At 33.3% G+C, this 15,833-nt stretch overlaps 1 protein-coding gene across 1 annotated transcript in view; it reads left to right on the top strand.

Moving 5' to 3' along the window:
• LOC130217312 (leucine-rich repeat-containing G-protein coupled receptor 6) overlaps positions 1 to 15,833 on the top strand; it is a 188,075-nt gene that overhangs the window by 88,146 nt on the left and 84,096 nt on the right. Inside the window, exon 2 of the mRNA XM_056449400.1 lies at positions 4,213 to 4,284. Coding sequence (XP_056305375.1) covers positions 4,213 to 4,284 — 72 coding nt within the window. The remainder of the gene's footprint in view (positions 1 to 4,212; positions 4,285 to 15,833) is intronic.

Below are 15,833 nucleotides of genomic sequence, written 5' to 3'. Positions count from 1 at the left end.
TGATAAAGGCTTCAGATTTGTTCGCATAATCACCACAAGGACTGTGCAGTATATTAATTAATTGAATGGGAAATTGAGAGAGGCATCTGTAATAAAAAACACAATGCCAGATTTCACAGGATGTAATCAAGGCTTGTAGTGATGTTGTTTTTTGTATTATTATTTGAAATGTGAGATCTTCTGCATTGGATTGTTCAAAATTACTTGAGAAGTATAATCAAAATTGCATAATTTTCCATCCTGATTGCGCTTAATGCTTAATGAATATCATAAGGCCTAAATTGAGGATGTTGATCAATAAACAAGACCATGGCCGTGATATTAAATTAATCAAGCATGAACTCGCTATATTTCTTTGCATACCTGGATTAAATAACTCAGTCATTCTCATGTAGATCAGGATCTGATCTGATAAAGCAAAACAATGCTGAATATAACAATAAAATGCAAAATATTTGATTGTGAGCAACTAGAAAAGGCACACTGACTTCATTCATTCGTTCATTTTTCTTCAGCTTAGTCTCTTTTACACTGGGCACATTCAAATCAAGACTGAAAACACATCTGTTTAGCTGTGCCTTTATTGAATGAGCACTGTGTTACTTCCGACAGATCACACTATTATGTCTTTCATTTCTTTTTCATTCTTTTATAACCCGTTTAACACATTTAAATCTGTTTTTATCTGTTTTTATATTATTTGGGTTAAATTTTTTGTCTCTTTTTATTCCAGTTTATGTATCTGATTGGGCAGTTAAAATTGTTTAACTTGGGTCAAATCACTATTGGTAGATATATCTCTGTGAAATAGCAACATAATTAATATAAGTGAGATCCGAGACGATGACTCGCCACAGATAACTGTTACGGGGGAGGTTAAAGTCCCTGGCATCTGGCTGAGCTCAAGACCTTTTATTATGTTTGGCTAGCTAAAGTGATTTACTCCCGGGAGGGGATTAACATCAGGGGCTGTGAAATTTACTTCCAGAAGAAAGTATTGGGGAGCTCGTAATTAGAGCTGTAAAGTTTAACTTTTCGATTGTAGGTGAAAAACCGAATCTGTTGAAGGCGTCCAATAGATTAATAGGTACCGAAAAAGTCCACATGGGGGTGGGGTGATCACCAGAATGGGAAAGAGAGAAAATATGATACACCGGTGTTTACACCGTCTTTACGCAGGTTTCATCTGTTTTTATATTATTCGTTTTTATTTTATTTACACGTCTCTTTTAATCCATGTTTATGTAAAGCACATTTAATTGTCACAGTGTATGAAATGTGCTATATAAATAAACTTGCCTTGCCTTTCCTATTTCAGAGGTCACCACAGTGGAATGAACCACCAACTATTCCAGCATATGTTTTATGCAGTGGATGCCCTAATTAACCTAGCTTGCCTAGTTAACCTAATAGCTTTAGTTATGTCTTTTAAAGTATCTTGCAATATAACTCATCATGGCAAAGACAAACCAAGTTATTAGAATTAGAAATTAGTAGTTAAAAAATATCAATAGTTAGGTTTAGTTAGTTTAGGGGCAGCACGGTGGCACAGTGGGTAGCACAATCACCTCACAGTAAGAAGGTTGCTGGTTCAAGCCCTGGTTGGGTCAGTTGGCATTTCTGTGTGGAGTTTGCATGTTCTCCCCGTGTTTGCATGAGTTTCTTCTGGGTGCTCCAGTTTCCCCTACAAGTTTAAATACATGTGGTATAGGTGAATTTGGTAAGCTAAATTGTACGTAGTGTATGAGTGCGAATGGGTGTGTATGGATGTTTCCCAGTGATGGGTTGCAGCTGGAAGGGCATCTGCTGCATAAAATATATGCTGGATACGTTAGTGGTTCATTCCGCTGTGGTGACCCCAGATTAATAAAGGGACTAAGCTGAAAAGAAAATGAATAATGATAAACACATTTGTAATGATTCTATTTATTTAAAAATGAATGAAGCGGCACTGTGGCTCAGTGGTTACAGGCCTGTGGCCAGGAGGGTTTGGGTGGTTCGAAAGACCCACCCCCTCAGTGACAAAGCCCAGAAAATGACCCTTAAATGAGCTCATTAATCCAATTTTTTACTTCTATGCCATAATAAATTGTAAAAACGATTGATAGAAGAAGGCTTTAAGACTAATTAAATTTTTAATTATTCAAGTGGCCAAATTTTGACTAAGGAAAGTTGAATCAGCTATTCAGTTTGTTATTTGCCTAAAGGCTACCGTTTTTATTTTTTTAAAATTATTATTATTATTTTTTTTTTTACCAGATTTCTATTTTTTTATGATGGATAATAATAAATTAGTATTTAAAATTAGGCTAAGAATTTTTTTCAAATGTATTTTTTTAATGCTAATCTCATAATAATATTTAAATTTTATATAAATTGAAAAATATTTTTGCTGCATCAAAAAAATGTGGTTATGATAACCATTTGACAAGCTGATCCAGTAAAGATTAGTTCTTAAAAATGTCACTAAAATGCATAATTGAATAGAAAAGGAGCCGAATAACTGCAAAAATGTCCACTTCTTCAGAAAAAAGAACCACCCCTTTCAATAGGCTGGCTACGGGTCTAGGTTAGCACTGTCGCCTCACAGCAAAAAGGAGTGTTGAATTTGCATGTTCTCCCCATGTTTACATAGGTTTCCTTCAGGTACTCCAGTTTACCCCACAGTCCAAAGACATCTGCTATAAACTGGCAGTAGTGTATGAGTGTGTAAATAACAGTGTATGAGTGTTTCCAGTACTGGGTTGCGGCTGGAAGGGCATCCGCCGTGTAAAACATATGCCGGAATAGTTGCTGGTTCATTTTTCTGTGGCAACCTCTGAAATAGAGACTAGGCTGGCTCACAATGTGGAATTTTTTTTATTTTTTTTTATAATCCTAAATTATTGTAGCATGTCACGAACATGGCTTCCATGTCACACTGTGAGATCTCAGCTGTCATAAAGTCAAACTGAACGACAATGAAGATGCACCAAATATGAAAGAAAATGCCTTCTGAGTTTGACTTCATCCACCATTGAGACTTTCACTCTCCTATGTTCTGAAATGATTGCTAACAGCAAACGTAAACAATCTGTAGCAGCAATTGTTTACAACAAAAGCAACAAAGGTGTTTCAATAATAAAACCACAAAGAAAAAAAAAAACAGTTTTGACATTTCCCCTCGGTCATTTGAATTGACGTAAGGATTGCATCCTACAGGTTCTTGTTATAACAACTTTTTTTTTTTATATATATATGGATGTCCATGGCTGCTTTTTTATAACATTCTTCAGAATATCTTGTTTTGTATTCAACAGAGGAAAAAAAAATGCATAAATTAATTAAACATTGTTGAGAACCACTTGTGTGTGAGTAAATGAAGAGGAAGTTTGTATTATTAGTGAATTGCTTAAAGATGATTTAAGCAAAGGCTACATTTGTCATACAGGGGTACGTTTCTGAAAACCATTGTTAGCCAACTAAGGTCGCAAGTTGTGGCATTACAAAGATAGTTTGTTGATTTGGCATTTCCCAAATCCATCGTTTCAACGAACATTCGCAAACTGCATTGCAAACTTCTATGCTTGCAACTACACCTCTGGGCTGTGTTGTATTCCCAGTTAACCCCCCTCCCCTCCATGCCCTATTAATTTAGAACACTCTGTCTTTTAAAATTGTTCCAAAGGTTCTTGGATTGATGCTCATCGCAGCTGTTGTCACACTGCAGAATTGTGTCTGAATCTTCTGACACTGCCAGAACTTCATCGGAGGAAAAATCTGATCACAACAGGCATTAATCGGCTGTCTGTGAACATGTTAAACCACCGATCAAAGACCACAGATTTTAATCTAGGATTTAAGGAATCTTTTAGGATTTGCCAAATTTGTCTCAGATGGCAAAATCGTGGCTGAAATCTCACAGTGTGAGCAGGGCTTTAGCTGAAGGAAAATGAATGAATGAATGAATGAATGAATGAATGAATGAATGAATGAATGAATGAATGCATTTTTTAAGAATCATCTTAAAAAAAAAACAACAGCAATAAAAAATACAACTCTTCTGATAGTAATCAGAAATGTTACTCAATTATGAAATCATCATTTGAGAGTGATTTCTGGGGGATCATGCGACAGTAATGATGTTGAAAACTCTAGTAACTGATATGAGTAACTGATATGACTGTCATTGCCACTGACTCCTCTGTTTCTATTTCTGGTTTCTGATTTTAGGGATCTCAGCATGAACAATATCAGCGAGATTCAGCCCAATGCTTTCCGCAACCTGCACTTCCTTAGTGAACTGTGAGTATGAGCATGCGAACGGCCCTGTTTTATTTGCCTTCACCTCAGTGCTGTGACTAAACCATGTACACACACACACTCCAGTTGATTAGAGCTTATTTATGTGAAGTGGTTCACTGAAGGTTAAGTTAGAGACTGACGTCATTCCAGATGTGTAACGCGAGATGCAGATAGAAGTGTACCGTAAAATTAGGAATAAATAAATAAATGAGATCATCAATTTGGGTGATAATGACCTAAGCATGCATTGACTGTAAAAAAATAAATACAATTAAATTCAATTGCTTATTAAATCACAATTGCCAGCCATTTGTAGTACATCTGTGTTTTTCGATTATCCATTTATAAATTACATTATGGGAGCTTGAACTCTGCTCTGATAAGTTCTGATGTTGAAAACTTTAGCATTTGAAGTTTACTTCATATATATATTATGGCTTGATCATGTCATTTATTGTATAAAATGAGCTGCTAGTAATATGTTGCTGTATTTTTATTTCTTAAGCAATATATTGTTTTAAACTACTAAAATATCAATCAACATCACTTTGTTAAACTGTTCTTAGTGTGCAAATGAAGGCCCTATAAGTTGTAAGCGCAACTAGAATTAAAACTCAGTAACACTATTATTACACACTATAAATCATTTATTAATCATTAGAAAAAAGTTAATTCATTAACTGTCAAGCATTAACTCTACAATAATAGATGTTAGTAAGCCGTTTTTACAGTAACTGCAGATACAAATGCACCATTCTTGACTTATAAGTGCCTATATAATGTGCTTGATTGTATTTTCATACTTAGTTAATAAATATTTTTCATTACTAAATTTTAATAAGTATTGCATCATTTACAAACCAGTTATTTGAGAGGAGTTGCTGGTTTTAAAGGCCACTCAGAATGTGCAAATAAATGATTAATAAACAATTCAAATTAACATTTGTGTATCTTATTATTCAGGCATAATAGTAATTAATTTGTATGTAAATGCATGCTCTATTAATTCAACTTCATCCAGTTTTGTGAGCTAATCTAGAGAGGACTATTTATGCTTTATAAATCCCTTATAAAATTATAATTAAAGGCTGCAAGAACGTTTTCTTTGCCATTCTAGATGACTTTATTAATAAGTTATTTGAGTCATTGCAAATATGTATGGATGCAGTCGTCCAAGCTCATGGGAGTCATACTTAATATTAATTATTTTTCCACTGCTCCATGACTTTATATTCTATGCTGTACAATTACAAACACTTTATGTTAAGTGACAAGACTTTTGTCTAAACAAAGTCAGCCCTTACTGGCCTAATTAAATAATTAAAAATCAAGGCATGGTCATATTTTATTTTGGTAAAATAACCATAATCTAGAGGCCTTTGCCTTTCATATTGGCCACTTCTGATATCAAATGATCAACTAGAAGTCGAGTTTTTTTTTGTTGTTGTTGTTGTTCCTAAAACAATAGGCGACAAGACTTTTGTCAGGTAGTGTACATGAACACACTCGTCTAGACCTTTACCATGACAGGCGTCCATCAGAATCAGCTGAAGGCTTGAGCAATATAACACTTTCCCCCCTTAAGGGCCAATTAGCTCAGGTGAGAGACAGCGTAACCCTGCCAGAGTCTCTGGAGAGTGTTCCCATTCAGATGAAAAGCACCTGGCCAGATGCAGAACACACATGTGGAGCAGCTGGAGTTCTCGGACACCTGACCCGAAAAACTTGAAAACACTGTGAAAATGTTTTCTTCCTTCACATGTTCTAACCCACTTCTGTTGAATGCAATTGAAGATAGTCTAATGAACTTTTTGTTATATGGATGTCCATTGCTGCTTCTTTTCAACATTCTTCAGAATATCTTGTTTTGTTATCAACAGAGGAAAAAAATACATAAATTAATTAATCATTGTTGAAAAACCACTTGAGTGTGAGTAAATGAAGAGGAAGTTTGTATTATTGGTGAACTCCTTAACATGATTTCAGCACAGGCTACATTTGTCATAAAGGGGTGCATTTCCGAAAACCATTGTTAGCCAACTAAGGTAGCAAGTTGTGTCATTGCAAAGATAGTTTGTTGATTTGGCATTTCCCAAATCCATCGTTCCAACGAACATTCGCAAACTGCATCACAAACTTCTATGCTTACAACTACACCTCTGGGCTGTGTTGTATTCCCAGTTAACCCCCCTATGCCCTATTCATGTAGAACAATTTAACATTTAAAATTGGATTTTTTTTTAAGCATTATGGTCATCTCTATGTAATTTGCTTTTAAAACAATTTTACAGTTCAGTTTTAGCAATCATTATGTTTACAATTGCGCTCCCTTTGCAGTGCAGTTTGAAAACATTTATGTAATTTTGAACACAGCCATGGCTCATGACGAAAGCTATAGATGACCTATTATATGACCTATAGATGTCAATTTGTAATAGTTGACTTTTCAAAAAAATTAAATAAATAAACAATATCCTACTTATTATTATTATTAATAATAATAATAATAATGATAATAATAATAACTGTCGTCATAATCATCATTAATATTATTATTAAAGTATGATTTTTTTCATTTCCTAATAAATAATAAATTTCATTTCTTAATAAATAGCCTCATTATATATTTATTTGTATGATTTATTTATTATATTAGAATATGTCTTAGCTTTTGTAAGTGATTTTATATTAATTTATTAGACTATGGACTATTTTCAATAATATTTGTAAAGGAAACATTATCCCTATATGTGCCATTTACATATATTTCAATTAATATGGAAAACGAGTGCATGTTTTTACCAAAACTAATAATCGATATTTTTTTATGCGTGTGCGTGTAAAACAATATAATTTGCACAAAGAAATTATGGGGTTCTTCTCTAAAGAAGTTGTTACTCCACCCCGTTTAGATCATCATTATGGGTGTTTTACATTATAACTAACGTGGTTCAAACAATGAATCTGCAACAGAGAAATTACGGGTTTTGGAAAACACTCGTCACTACATCGCTATTTTCTCAAGCGATGCATCATAAAATAAAAGTTCAGTCACTAGTTATGTCATTGTTTCGGAAACGCACAACCCAGGTCCATATAGGTTTGTGTTGTGCTTTAAAATACATACCAGTCATTTTTTATTTGCTACTATATGTGACGTTGTCCATCTTACATGTTGCATGGGTATATTTGTTGGAATAGCCCAAAATACCATGGGTCAAAAAGATCAATTTTCATTTTATGTCAAAAGTCATTAGAATATTAATCGATGATCATGTTCCATCAAGACATTTTGTTAATCTGATTCCATAAATATATTAAAATATGGTGACATTTATAAAATTATAATATATGATTATTAATATACATTTGGATACATTTTTTTTTTGTGAAAATGTTTGTTATTTATTGATTTATTTGTTACGTAATGTGTATCGCTGTCGCCTAACAACAAGAAGGTTGCTAGTCTGAGCCCCTGCTGGGTCAGTTGGCATTTCTGTGTGGAGTTTGCATGCTCTCCCCCATGTTCGCATGTCCTTGGGAGTAACAAAGAAAGTAGTTGTATCTTGGGTAAATATTCTCATATAATAACAATTATTATGCATCAGTTTCACATAATGCAGAAATCTAAATCTCCAAAAAAATTTACACTCATGACTGGATTTGTGGTCCACACATAATATTTGCTATTATATTATGAAGAAATTAACAAAGCATTGGTCTGCTTTGAATTTCTATCTTTAATTAGCTGTGGTGGTCTGTGAACTAATATATTTTTATATTCACTTATTCATTTTAGTTTTGTGCCCAATGTTTAATCTACAGGGGTTGGATAATGAAACTGAAATATTTAAACAGGAATTCTGCACTCTGAAACAAAAGATGTCTGCACTCTAATTACTTTAAGAACTTTACCTATGTTCAGGTTTCTAATATTTTTGGTTTTCTTTGTGCTATGCAGTGCTGTCTTTTCCATTCTGTATCACAATGACATGGTCTGTCAACAAATTACATTATAAACAGTCAAAACATGAATGTGAATCTTGTTCAGTCTCTGGCAATTAAACGTCCACATAAACTTACAGTTTTTCTCAATCGCTTCGTCACTTTTTTCAAAATAGTCTTAATATTCTCTAAACTGTGAGTGCAAATCTCAAAACATTTTGCTGGACCTTCAGAACTTCATTGCGTGTCTGCAAAATGTAGTTATTCACCCAAAACATTTCATTCATGCTTCAAAACCTAGTTATGGTGTCAGTAATTTGGCCAAGGCCACCAAAACATAGTGTATTTGTCATTGTGTGAGCCACACTGCTCAAAATGATTCGTTGTTTTTTTTCAACATGAGTCAACCCTGGAAAATTAGTCAACCATTGCAATTAGAGGTCATTTACCAATTTAGCAGACATTACAAACAATGTCAATATCAGATATGTATGGTGTAAACATGTGCGCATACAAATGTTTGATAACTGAATGGATTATTTTGAGCTTGATGGCTTTCATAATGAATAATGATTGAGAAGTTGTGAAGAGTTTGACAGTTTAAATGAGAACTGATTAATTTAGTTTTTGTTTGAAATACAGAAAATTGTACTGTTTGCAGACAGGTGCCAAAGCATTTGCAATTTGCTTAAATCAATAAGATATGCCACTCTGACGACAACAATAAGCTAATTGTTCTTATTGTTAACTTATTGTTTTGAATAATAAAAATTTTAATTGAGAATTGAGCCAAAATTATAATATACTGCTAAAAAAAATAAAGGGAACACTTGGAGTTACATTGTGTAGTTTAAGTGTTCCCTTTATTTTCTGAGCAGTACATATTTGTAATCAAAACTGTAGCCATAGTTTAAATCAGAACATCCCTCAAGGGATGTTATATTGAAAACATGACTAAGTAATTTTACTGTCTTATCTATAGACATTGAAATAAGAATTTGTCGTTCTGATGGCACTGAAACGTCCATTGACAGATATTGATTTTTGAGAGATAAACTAAGGATTTTGAGCAAGAGCTTGGCTTTTGCATGTAATCCAAAGGTGTTTTGCTATTTGAATATGTTGTTTTAGAGAAATGCACTTACTGTTTTGCAAATGTCAATTCAGATTTGAGAAATGTACCAAAGAGACTGAAAAAAAACTGTAATAAGCAGCAAGTTAGGAGTTTCTTGAGGCAAAAATCATAAGCAATGTTTTGTTAATAGTGAGAATTATACCTTAAAATTGAAAGTTTACTCAAGATTTTGCATGCTGCACCTGCCAGAGTCAAACAGGCTGGATTGTGAATGGTCAGAGTTGTCAGAAAGTGTTGTAAACGTGCAGACGGCAGGAGGCCTGCAGGAAATGTAGCATTTTTGTTAGAGTCAATATTTATGGTGTGGCTGTCAAAGCGAAGGGGCAATTCCTCATTCTACTTCTCTGAATTAGTGCTTGCCTGTCTGGGGATTTCGTGCTGTCGCTACATTTCAAACAAACTGGCTGGTGCAAAACCTGAAATAAAAAGAGGAAAACATGAAGCTAACTATAACTGAAAATAACTAGACTAAGGGCCCTATCATACACCCGGCACAAAATGTAACCAGGCAAGGCACAAGTGTTTTTTTATTTTTATTTTATTTTTTGCAATATTCAGACCGGCGCAGGTGTTAATTTCACATTTTGTGCCATGTTGTTTAAATAGCAAATGCTTTGGAATCTGGTTGTAGTGAGTTTGTTTTTATTACTATTAGTAGTTACTATTAGTAGTTGTTGTTTTTCATGCATTCATTTTCTTTTTGGCTTAGTTCCTTTATTAATCAGGGGTCGCCACAGCGGAATGAACCGTTAACATATCCAGCATATGTTTTACACAGCGAATGCCCTTCCAGCCGCAACCCTACACTGGGAAACACCCATACATGCAAACTCCACACAGAAATGCCAGCTGACCCAGCCAGGGCTCCAACCAGCAATCTTCTGTGTCAATGATGTGAGGCGATCGTGCTACCCACTGCGCCACCGTGACGCCCCGTTGTTGTTTTTGTTGTTATATTTTATTATTTGAGCTATAGGAAAGTGAAATATTATAATGATTTAAAGTTTTAATGCAATATTATATTGAGGCAGGCTGATCTCTGTTTGATTACATTATCCATTATCCTTTTTTTCTTGATTAATTTTTTTTTTACTGACTTTAAACTTTCTGATTGTTCATTACCTTTAAAGAAATATGAAAGCACACATACATGTAAATAATTCTTAAATTATTCAATAAGCATTAGTCAATCAATTACAAATAATTGAATTAATTAAAAATAGTGATACAAGGATTTCTAATATTAATCCAATATGAAATAAACAACAATATAGAGATCTGCATGTTCAGGCCCCCCTCTATATTCAAGATCGTTTACATAGTCACTCCTGTACGATCTCTGAGGTCTTCTGGCAAAGATCTTTTAGGCATTCCCAAAACATGCCTTGAGACTAAAGGTGACCGTGCCTTCTGTGTTGTGTCCCCAAGGTTCTGGCTTTGAGAACTCTAGGAACAGTTGAACTTGAAGTTGAAAAAAAAACATTTAAAGACACAACCTCTTGGTCAAACGTTTAATTAAAAGTATGGGGAGCTGGTTTTACACTGAAATATGTTTTATCTACTTGGATTTTTAACTTGTTTTGATTTGTTTTCTTTTACCTGTTTTCCGTTTTTCTTCTATTGTAAACCATTTTGTGACTTAATGTCTGTGACAGGTGCTATATACAGTAAATAATTACTTACTTAATTTATGCAAGATTTGGCTTAATAACTACAAAAAAAAAAGAAATATACAAATATATCAGGGATGCCCAAACTTTTTCATATAAAGGTCCAAAAGAAAATATCATTATGAGCCATGGGAAGGTAAATATACCAAACTATATTATTAATTATTATTGATTATTATTAAAGTTGCTTTGGGTAATTTCCTAATTTATTTCATAGTATTTAAAAATAAATAGAAACATTACTTTAATTCATATTAACTAATTCAGTATAACTTTTAAAACTATATCTTATTGCAATAAAAACATAAGAGTGAACAGTGGAGTTCAATGATGAATACACTAGTTAGCCAGAAGCTGCCTTTGCCCTGATTTGCTCATAAATGTCTCTGCATTGTCCTCTATCCATCAGGTAAAAGTATGCACATTTTAACTAATTCTGATTAATTTACAAAATGTGATTGAAACCTTTCATTTCAGTTGGGTTTTAACAATAAAAGTAACAAACAAAATGTATTTATTTATTTTATTAAATTTGAAATAACAATCTCTAAACCATCCCCATCATTCTTCCTCTCTTCTCGTATGGATGCGCCAAATCAAAGGCTACCATGGGCCAACTACCATGGGCCAACAATATATATATACAGGTCCTTCTCCAAAAATTTGCATATTGTGATAAAGTTCATTATTTTCTATAATGTACTGATAAACATTAGACTTTTATATATTTTAGATTCATTACACACAACTGAAGTAGTTTCAAGCCTTTTATTGTTTTAATATTGATGATTTTGGCATACAGCTCATGAAAACCCAAAATCCCTATCTCAAAAAATTTGCATATCATGAAAAGGTTCTCTAAACGAGCTATTAACCTAATCATCTGAATCAACAAATTAACTCTAAACACCTGCAAAACATTCCTGAGGCTTTTAAAAACTCCCAGCCTGGTTCATTACTCAAAACCTCAAATATGGGTAAGACTGCCAACCTGACTGCTGTTCAGAAGGCCATCATTGACACCCTGAAGCAAGAGGGTAACAGAATGAAATTTCTGAACGAATAGGCTGTTCCCAGAGTGCTGTATCAAGGCACCTCAGTGGGAAGTCTGTGGAAAGGAAAAAAGTGTGACAGAAAACGCTGCACAATGGGAAGAGGTGACCGGACCCTGGGGAAGATTGTGGAGAGGGACCGATTTCAGACCTTGGGGGACCTGCGGAAGCAGTGGACTGAGTCTGGAGTAGAATCGTCCAGAGCCACCGTGTACAGGCGTGTGCAGGAAATGGGCTACAGGTGCCGCATTCATGTCACTTTTGAACCAGAAACAGTGGCAGAAGTGCCTAACTTGGGCTACAGAGAAGCAGCACTGGACTGTTGCTCAGTGGTCCAAAGTACTTTTTTCGGACAAAAGCAAACTTTGCATGTCATTCGGAAATCAAGGCGCCAGAGTGTGGAGGAAGACTGGGGAGAGGGAAATGCCAAAATGCCAAAAGTCCAGTGTCAAGTACCCACAGTCAGTGATGGTCTGGGGTGCCATGTCAGCTGCTAGTGTTGGTCCACTGTGTTTTATCAAGAGCAGGGTCAATGCAGATAGCTATCAGGAGATTTTGGAGCACTTCATGCTTCCATCTGCTGAAAAGCTTTATAGAGATAAAGATTTCCTTTATCAGCACAACCTGGCACCTGCTCACAGTGCCAAAACCACTGGTAAATGGTTTACTGACCATGGTATTACTGTGCTCAGTTGGCCTGTCAACTCTCCTGACCTGAACCCCATAGAGAATCTGTGGGATATTGTGAAGAGAAAGTTGAGAGATGCAAGACCTAACACTCTGGATAAGGCCGCCATCGAAGCATCCTGGGCCTCCATAACACCTCAGCAGTGCCAGGCTGATTGCCTCTATGCCACGCCACATAGAAGCAGTCATTTCTGCAAAAGAATTCCCGACCAAGTATTGAGTGCATAACTGAACATAATTATTTGAAGGTTGACTTTTTTTTTTTTTTTTTTTTTTTTGTATTAAAACACTTTTCTTTTATTGGTCGGATGAAATAGGCTAATTTTTTGAGATAGGAATTTTGGGTTTTCATGAGCTGTATGCCAAAATCATCACTATTAAAACAATAAAAGGCTTTAAACTACTTCAGTTGTGTATATTAAAGTCTAATGTTTTTCAGTACATTACAGAAAATAATGAACTTTATCCCAATATGCAAATTTTTTGAGAAGGACCTGTGTATACACTGAAAAAAATTATTCAAAGATGATTCCTTGGATTTACTCAATTTTTTTACGTTAAGTTGTTGTAAACAATTTATTTGGGTTGAATTTAAACAAGCAAATTAAGTTGAACATTGCTCAATTAAATTTGTTTGTTTAAATTCAACACAAATAAATTGTTTGCAACAGTTTTGCATGCAACTCTTTTTTCAGTGTGTGTATATATATATATATATATATAGTAGAAGATAATGGCTAAATTTAAAATATCTATAAATAAATCATACAAAGAAATATTAATTCAATTTATTTTATTGATATAACATTGTAAATGAATTGAAATAAAGTGCAATATGAATTTTACTTTTTTTTTTTTTTGCATAGACTTTAAACATGCCATTACTTTCTAACCCTTAAATACCCCTAAATTATAAATAACAAATATAATTTGATCGCATAATAAAATAACAATCTTTGCATCATGGTTTGATGAATCTGTGATTCACTTATTGTGATTCACAAAATGCTTTCAAAAAGAGCATAAATGATTTTGTAGATGTTTTGAACAGTTTGTTTGTCAATGTATGATTCATGTTAACTGTTAATTGTTTTTTGTTTGTTGTCTGTTAGACCCATGTGACGTATATATACTGCCTAATCTTGACCAGGATGCTCTTGTAAAAGAGATTTTTAATCTCAATGTGCCTTTCCTGCTAAAATAATAATAATAATAATAATAATATAAATATTTAAATGTCATACTTAATTTATTATATTTTTTATATCTAATTTATATCTAAATTGTTGAAACAATAATGTGAGAAAAAAATAGATTTGTTAATGTGTGATGGTAATGCCTCAAGCACTGTTTGGCACATGTAATTAAATCATAGCACCTTTTTTAATGATATAATCACAGTTATTGTTAAGGAATATAATGGCCTCCTTTGTTTCTGTTCAATATGTGCATTATGAGCAGCACAGGAGAAACTCCTCCAGACAGATTGAGTGAAAACACATTACTGTGGTATTAGTGTGAGATAAATTTCCTGCTCGGCTCTCTTTGATGTGCTGCTGGGAATGATGAATTTGTGTGTTTTTGCCCTTTCTGGTACTCATTTACACCTCAAGGCACCGCAGTTTGCTCAGAGTAATTTCACGAGTCTAAATTACAATTGTGAAGATCATCTGTAACATTCTGTGCCCTGAGGACTGAGGTGAACTCGTGAGGAGTTTGGGCTATATTTTATTTTACTTTTTTTTTCTTTTTTTTTTTTTTTTTGGAGTCTGGTTTACACCTTTAGCTGACTGCCACACTCATATGATTTATTATAACAATCATATGTGATCAAATGTAAATGATGACAGAACACAGACAAGCTTTTATGTTTATGTTTTAATATAGATTTTTTTTATTAAGAATGTGGCCATTAATATGTGCCAGATGATGAATGTACTGGAGTAATAAGCTTAAAAAAAAAAGGTGGAATCATTTTCTTATCTCTTAAAAACCTGATGGAAAATATTTCATTATATTTTTTTATTTTATTATTTTTATAAATATCAGAGAGTTTTATGGTGGCTTGTTGGGAGTTTTGGCTAGTTATTTTAATCTAAATCAAAAATATTTTTTGTGGTCAAGAAAATAAAATTATTCACACAAAGTAAAAATATTGTTTATTACAGAGACACTAAATATATATATTAGCCCCCCTGTTTAATTTTTTCCCCCCAATTTCTGTTTAATGAAGAGAAGACTTTTTCAACACATTTCTAAACATAATAGTTTTAATAACTCATTTCTAATAACTGATTTATTTTATCTTTGCCATTATAATAGTAAATAATATTTGACTAGATATTTTTCAAGACACTTCTATACAGCTTAAAGTGACATTTAAAGGCTTAACTAGGTTAATCAGGTTAACTAGGCAGGTTAGGGTAACTAGGCAAGTTATTGTGTATCGATGCTTTGTTCTGTAGACAATCGAAAAAAAATCTATAGCTTAAAAAGGCTAATAATTTTGACCTTAAAATGGTATATATACTATATACTTTAGTATATATACTATATACTTTTAAAGTAGAATACTATATTTTTAAACCTTATATCAAAGTATAATCAAACTTAAGACCAATTTATAATAAAATTATAATATTAATATTAAAACTTGAATTAACAGTTGAAGTAACAGGTGTGATTTTTTTATAGACCATGAAATAATTGAATTACTTTGGTTACACTTAAAATTAAAATATAAGTACATTTACATTTACATTTAGTCATTTAGCAGATGCTTTTATCCAAAGCGACTTACAAATGAGGACAAGAAAGCAATTTACACAACTATAAGAGCAGCAGTGAATAAGTTCTATAGACAAGTTTCAGGTGTGTAAAGTCTAAGTAAAATTGTACTTTGGACTATACTATAATAATTACATATAATGTATAATATGTTCATATAATATATTTACATATAATTTACTGGTGCTTTCAGTATGGATATAAATATCATGCAAGATAATAATCAAACATTAGAAATGCATAAAAACTGCATGCACATAAACAGTACCTATT

Source organism: Danio aesculapii, chromosome 23 (genome assembly GCF_903798145.1).
Source record: "Danio aesculapii chromosome 23, fDanAes4.1, whole genome shotgun sequence".
In the NCBI taxonomy this organism is placed as follows: domain Eukaryota; kingdom Metazoa; phylum Chordata; class Actinopteri; order Cypriniformes; family Danionidae; genus Danio; species Danio aesculapii.
The sequence above is the reverse complement of the archived record's forward strand: the minus strand, read 5'-3'. Positions and strand labels throughout refer to the sequence as shown.